Here is a 7,191-nt window from a genome sequence, read left to right on the forward strand (position 1 = left end):
AGCACTTCAAGCCAGATGCATCGTGGCTTTTATAGAAGTAGCGAGAAGGCTCGCAAAGGCAGGCCCAGGTGATACTCTGCAAAGACAAACCCGTCTAGCAGGGTTTTATAAGAAAGAAACACCAATTTCCTTCACTGTCTGAGGTGGCCAGTTTCCCTATAACCAAATCTCTGTGCTCTTACTGAAAATAAGTTTCTAAATCCTCTAAAAATTTCAGCCAGTGTTTGTTGTTACAAGGAAACCAGCCCTACCTCTTTTTATTTCAACAATAGTATGTACCAGTAATGCTCAACTGTTGCTGCCAGGGATCTTTTGCATGTATCATGTAAATACATCACCCATCATGCAAAAATATTTTCTTAATACTAAGTTGTTGTAAGAGTAATTTATTTGCAGTGCTGGAATGCAGCCTTGAGGAAAAAAAATAATTAAAAATTTGCTTTGTTACTTTGTTTTTAAGGCTATTTTAACTTGAATGTTTCATTACAACAATATATCTATGACCAAAGAGCAAGAGCATTTTCCTCCTTACTTACTTGCTTTCTATTTCAAAGGCCATTATGGACAATTGTAGAATTAATCAATTTGTCCTCAAAATATTCTCAGAATTTGGGAAGCATTTTATAGAGACAAGAGTTATGCAGATGTGTTACAAGAGTCTCAAAATAAATATTTGACAAAACCAGTAGAGTAAACACAGATCTCCCAAAACTTTTACCTACGAACCCACAGTTGGCTCTTTTAAGTCGAGGGGTTGGGAGTATGCACATATACTAGCTGAAGCCAAGATGGAGGGGTTTTGGTCACGGGGTTATTTTGGTGAACACAGAGGATGGAGAAATAATGAATCTATCCATGGGTTATTTAGCAAAGCATGAAAAAGCATTCCCCCCCCCCCCAAGATGTACAAGCTTAGCCTGTGCATGAGAGGTTGTTTTTGAATTTCTTCATTTCAAGGGCTCCAAACTACATAGACACATCTTCAAATTTCATACAATTCTCATTTGCCAATCTCTACTTCTCTTGACATCAGGAAACAGCTACCCAAATCTTTATGTGTTTTTGGTTTTGTTTTTTGTTAACACCTCAAGACCGTGGGCTCCGGACTACAGGCCAACCTGCAGCTTTTGCAAAATTCTAACCGGAGGGACTAGCAACCAGTAAACACCACTCAACTCTTTCTGGATTATCTTTAAGATAGAAGAGAAGAATATTATGACTCAGATGTATGACTGTTTTAATCATCAGCTGTACATTAAGCAGTAAAGAGTAAGTTAAGGGTTTCAAGAAGCACTTTGTCCTTAATCTTATTTTTTATTTTTACAAAAGTTTCTTTACAAGACAGAATGTATTTCTTACATTTATGCCCTGAACAAATATGAATTAATCTGAACAAAAATATGGTATTCCATTACATATAGATGTGGTTGTGATATAAACACATTTTGACATCCCAAAAGAGRAAAATTACACAAAAATTTAAGTAGCAGAGGAAGACTTTATAAGACTTGCTATGTTTTGAAAGCGATAACTTTTTATATCTAACATGTATACAGATCTTAATTAATTTAAGTATTCTTAAAACATTTATATTCTAGCTACATCTTTTAATGTACCACTGTTATTTGCCCTACAAAATAAAATAATAACTAAAAGATCATATAAAATAAGTTTTTATTTTTCCATTATCTTTCTTGGTGCATTTGGCTCTAGAGCATAATAGTATTTTCCTGCTGTTTATGCAGGTCTTTCATATAGCTGCAAAGAAAGTAAATCATTTTTAAAAGAATACCTAAATTTTTTTCTTAAAAGCAATGTTTTAAGTTGACTAGGTTCATCAGTAGTCTTTTCACATTCTGTTATTTATTAAACTATTGTTGAATTTACACTTGTTATTCTGGAAATTTTTTTATGTTTGGTGATTTTACTGGAAATGAGTAGAAAAACATTTACAAATACTTAGTTAACTGTTGGCTGAATTTGTTAGGCTTCACATAATTAGCCATACACTATTCACACCCTCTTTGAAATTTACAGGATCATAAAGATAAATGAAATTCTATGAGGACAACTACCATGTGTTTTGCTCTTCAAGAACTGTTCCATTTTCAACATTTTTTAGGCCTTATCAAAAATACAGGTGAAATAATGCTCTTAGAGTTCATAGGCTATACTGAAAATGTTCTGCAAAAGATTTCCCCCATGTGACCCTGATCTGTTCAATTTAATAATCTAAAAGGTACAATGATACATATTGCCATAGCCCGTGCAGCTAAACTTACTAGTGTCCTTAAAGCATTCTGACGACTTTATTAGAAAGGCTCAAAAAGTATCCAGGCAAGGTGTTCTTGTAGGTCATCTCAAAGCTTCCCAACAATTCGAGAAAATTTGAACTTTGCCAATCCAAGAAGTCTGTCTTCAATGTTAAGGTGGCAAGACCAGTTTTTACAAAACGGGTTCTGGAAAGAGTCAAGAGGGCTGGGAAAAGGACAGTGGAGAGGCCACTGCCTGGATCTGGGGTCAGTACGATGCAGGGACCTGTGTGTAGCCATCTCCTCTTTCTCTTTGAACCCTTCCACCTTTCTAAGACACCTACCAACTCTGCAGTCCTGAGGGTGTATGGGATTAACAATGTCAGAACCAACGTGGTCTCTGAGGGCTGTACAATAACACACCACAGAAGCATGTGAGGCTGCATGCGAGTGCGCGAGGCAGTACGTGCTCCTCGAATGGCCAGTCCCCACCTCCTCTAACACAGCCAAAGCAGGCAGACAGCTGGGTGAGGAACCTACCTTGCTTATGCTTAAAGGCAGATCTGCATATTATGAAAATGGAAGGTGACACAATAACACAAAACAGTTTGAGTCATTAGAAATGTATGCTGCAAAACTCAATTACAGTTGGGTGAATTAAGGATCATGTTACAAGTTTAATTCTGAGATCTTTTTTCTCCTCTCACTTTGCAAGTCAGGCTAGATCTTTCAGTATTAAAAAATTCACTTAACTCTAAATAAAAAGTTTATTTGGAGATCTTATCATGCAACATCTGAATTAATTCAGATTGTTCTTTGCAATTTGTACTAATAGAGAAGCACAAGCACAAGCCATTTCAGAGAAACCTTGCCTCCCTATTTTTGGGGGGGGGACAGAGAGGGACAAGAAAGTATCTTTAGGTGTTTTTTCCCTCCTGTCTAAATCTCCTGCACAGGACTAACTCCAGTCACATCCGTGGAGACCAAACACATGATTATTGCCAGAGTCAGGCAGTGTCTGTTCTGCTTTGCATAGTGCTGAGCTCAGACACTGATTCCAAATGGCAACTGTTTACTAGTTCTACAAATAAAACCATCAGCCAAAAGGCACCATGTGTCTTACCAACTCTCTTTATCCAATTATACCATATGTACTTTCCTAACAAAAGGGTTTCTTTTAACATGCCAAGCCCTCATTTTGACCAAAAACACTTACAAAAACTCTATCCCACAGTTATCAGCACCACCTTTGAAAGCAGCAGCATCACTATCATAGAGTTTAAGTGAATTAAAAAATTATCATCCTAAAAAAAAACTATTCCTTTTGCATTTTATAGTATTCTATAAATACTACCCTAGTAAAAAAAATAAAAACAAAATAACCCAAGCAAACAAAAAAACCCTTTTTCACTTCACAAAACATTTTCACTAATAAAAAATACTGGATATACAGAAACAGTTGTACTCCATTTAAACACCTATTTCCTCAATTCAATTTCTCTTTCACAATTCTTATTGAGAAAAGGCTATCTAAAAGTTTAGACTGGGCTACTAATTCATCTTTACATGTTCTTAACTCTTGGAACACATCTTACCACAGTGTGTGTGGAAGTAATGACCTTGCTTCTGTCACAGGAGGTTATGGGGTCTGATACCTTGATTTCTGTCCATATGCTATGTTGATTTTCTAATAAATAATTCAATAGATAATCTAATCTGGAAGAAAATTACATTGCTCAAACTAGTACACTTTGAATGTTAAACCAAAGTTAATCTCTGACAAAAATATGCAAAAGTAAGAAAGAAGTCAGATTTCAAAGCACTCTAAGACTCTTGGAGAGAATCTCAGCAACCTTACCACATTCTCTTACTGAGACAGGTTCTACTGCTCAAAGCTATCTGTGAACCATGATGGAATAGATACACCAGACTTTTCAAATATGCCATGATTTTAATGAACTTACTGGCATGTTTTTACAGAAGCCTGAATCCTTCTGAAAATCCCCAGAGGCTTCTGAAGTTGAGCATCCAAATACTGAAGCACCCAGCATTAGAGACCATTTTGGAAAAAAAAAACATGCACTCAACAGTTGCCTGCATAAATACTTCTCTTGTAAGAACTTAACTCATTCTTTGAAGAGCACTGTGGAATACGTAAATGTGATAAACTTCATATGAAAAAGTTCTATTCCATTTGTTATTTCTGTTGTGTATAAATGAAAAGGTCACAAGTTTCCCATTTTACAATATCACAAAATAAGCTCTTTCTCTAAATTACGTGAACCATGAAATGACAAGGACAGAAAAGTCTGACTTACTGAAAGGTGTTGTATCAGTAGGGTCAGGAGGTGGGAAGTTTTCAGTGAAGTTGACATTACACAAGTCAGTACTACAACAGCAGAAGCGATACGTTCCATTCTGAATCAAGGAAGGGGTGGTTGTTACTATACACTCTTCAAAGTGACACTCTTGTGGGTCTCCTATATGAGACCAGCATCCTGTAAAAAGAGGTGAATTAAAAAAAAAATTTTTTTTAAGGAAGCATTAAATTAATTCTTTTGCATGATCATTTAAACATACCTATAAATAGCAATATCATATATTACCCAATTAAATGTTACAGAGTGGGGTGAAAACGGTTAACATAATTTCCTTGCCTTACTTCACTATCAGTTTTTAAACTAACTGAAGAATTTCTTTCAAACTTACCATAACCAAGGAAAAGCAATACAGGCAGAGATGCAAGCCAACATCAGAGGCATCCAGCTGTCAACCTCAGTATGACAAATCCTGAATTCTTGATTCTTCTAAACAGATGTATGCAGTTCCCAATTTCTCTGGTAACAGGGACAATACTACCACCCTCTGGCCCACAGTCTGGACTTACTTGTGACTTAGTCCTCTCCTTAGAGCCAGAAAATAAGATTGCATCTATAATATGGCGCTTCTTGTGCAACTTCTAAAAACTCTGTCCTTCCTCATTGTCAGTATCACTTGAATCTTCTACAGGATCACAGCTTATTCTTGGTTTAGTGCAAGCCCCTTCTCCCTACACCAGCTCTCTCTTCTCAAATATAGACAACAATGGTTACATGTTGTCTGTGCAAAAACACTTGGAAGAGAAAGCAGCAGTGTGAGGGCAAAGGTAAACAGGCAGAACTGCTTCTTTCAGCAGCATTATGAAACAACAGCTTTGAGCGGGAGAACTACACATGGCCTTGGTAAGTACCACAGTTCTCATTCAGCCTTATACTACATTGATGTTTATCAGAGTAATCAAGAGCAGAGTCCATGAGAATGAAAATCAAAGCTCACCTCTAGTAACTATAAGACCCTTCACCCTTCCCTACCATCATACCCTCACCAGAATACTAAATTGACAGCTTGTGATATGTGACAGCTTTATGATATATTTGCAACTTTCTTTTGTAAACAAACATGTCCAATCAATAAGAAAATACATTTTTTAAAATGAATGTTTATTTTCAAGTTTAGCACCACGTCGCTAAGTATACTGAAACATACTCAAGAAAATCATTTTCCTCTGGACATCCTAAGTAATGAAAAATTTGAGTTTTATTTCCTTTAACTATTCACTGAAAACGAACTCATCAGTCTCTTTCAGAAGTCATTTATTTTGAATACACTTTCTGTTCATATTTAAAATTACTAAACAGGAAGATAAAAAAAGTTATGTGTTTGTACAATGTGCGAACAAAATGTCTAGCTTTGCAACCAAGCATCTTCATATCAGCTGGCTGTATCATAAAAAAGTGAAAAGATTAGCAAAATTACTGCACTTAAATGAAACATTATGTACCTTGTTTTACAAGATGTATGTCTCCTTCTCGTGTTTTTTCCCAAAGTCCATAGCAGGTACTACCTTTCATGCACAAAATTGTGCCATTCTCCTGAGAGATTCGGCTCTCACTGATTCCATGGTCCTGCTGATATGGGTCCTTAAATGCACACAGCCGTTCCTCATTCTGTGTAGCTTAAGATAAAAGAAGAAAGTATTTTTTGTCACTAATTTTATTTATAAAATATTAACTTTAATAAAAAGCATGATTAAGATTTTTCTGAAAAACAACATTCAAGACCATCCTGAACTGTAAGCAGTCATTCTTTAAACTGCACTCCAACAGCCAGAAACAGAAGCGGGGTCTACCCTGCAGTTAACTTCACAAAGAAGACAAAAAAGCTCACCAGATATTTCAGAAGGAATGTCCAAATGTTGGAAATTCACAGGTGCAGAATTTAAAAAAGCAACTGTTAGCTGGTTTCTTCAGGAAATACATCCATTATTTAAGTGTTTTGAGATCCTAACACAAGCTGATCTTTTTCAGGCTGTCAAACAACCCAATGCCTACCCAATTCAGGTTTTTGTTGCTCTCTTTCTATTGACCTATGTCCTTTTTATACTTTTATATCCATCTGTTGCACCGACATTTACTTCTTTTCCCTCAGCAGCCTAGCAGTTTTGGCTCTTTCGCACAGTATTATCAATGAACACCAACAAGAACACTAACAGCTGAGTACAACCCATGTGATTCTGCCTAACAGCTCTGGGGAGTACTGACTGCAACTCGGAGCACCGCTGCATGCCCTTCTCCCTGTGCAGCACCCAGCAGGAACACTGCAAAACTTATGAAGAGAGAGCAAAGATAAATACTCATGACCACCTCATTTTTTTAAAAGAAACAAATATAACAAAAATATCATACTGACTTTAACAAGAATACTTGATCAACAAACTTCAAAAATTGAGTATCTAAGAACTCAGATGTTTTACCCATGATTATTGCCTTTTTGTTTATATCATCTCCATTAAAGAACGCAAGCATGCTGATATGCCTTTACCATCTCTACTTTAGTCAGAAAAGAATAAATATATTCAAAGGCTCGTCCATTCTTCGGACTATTACCCACTGCTGCTCTT

The 7,191-nt window shown here is 36.3% G+C and overlaps 1 protein-coding gene across 3 annotated transcripts in view; it reads right to left on the bottom strand.

The window, feature by feature from the left end:
- The window catches only part of BMPR2 (bone morphogenetic protein receptor type 2), a 121,151-nt gene that overhangs the window by 52,303 nt on the left and 61,657 nt on the right, over nucleotides 1-7,191 (bottom strand). Inside the window, exons 4-5 of one of the 3 annotated variants that reach the window (XM_026087007.1) lie at nucleotides 6,073-6,246; nucleotides 4,571-4,750 (exon numbers count right to left, since the gene is read on the bottom strand). In XM_026087007.1, the coding sequence (XP_025942792.1) occupies nucleotides 4,571-4,750; nucleotides 6,073-6,246 (354 nt within the window). The other 2 variants (XM_026087008.1, XM_026087014.1) reach the window with 2 other exon arrangements.

This window comes from Apteryx rowi, unplaced genomic scaffold, assembly GCF_003343035.1.
Source record: "Apteryx rowi isolate R43461 unplaced genomic scaffold, aptRow1 scaffold_12, whole genome shotgun sequence".
In the NCBI taxonomy this organism is placed as follows: Eukaryota; Metazoa; Chordata; class Aves; order Apterygiformes; family Apterygidae; genus Apteryx; species Apteryx rowi.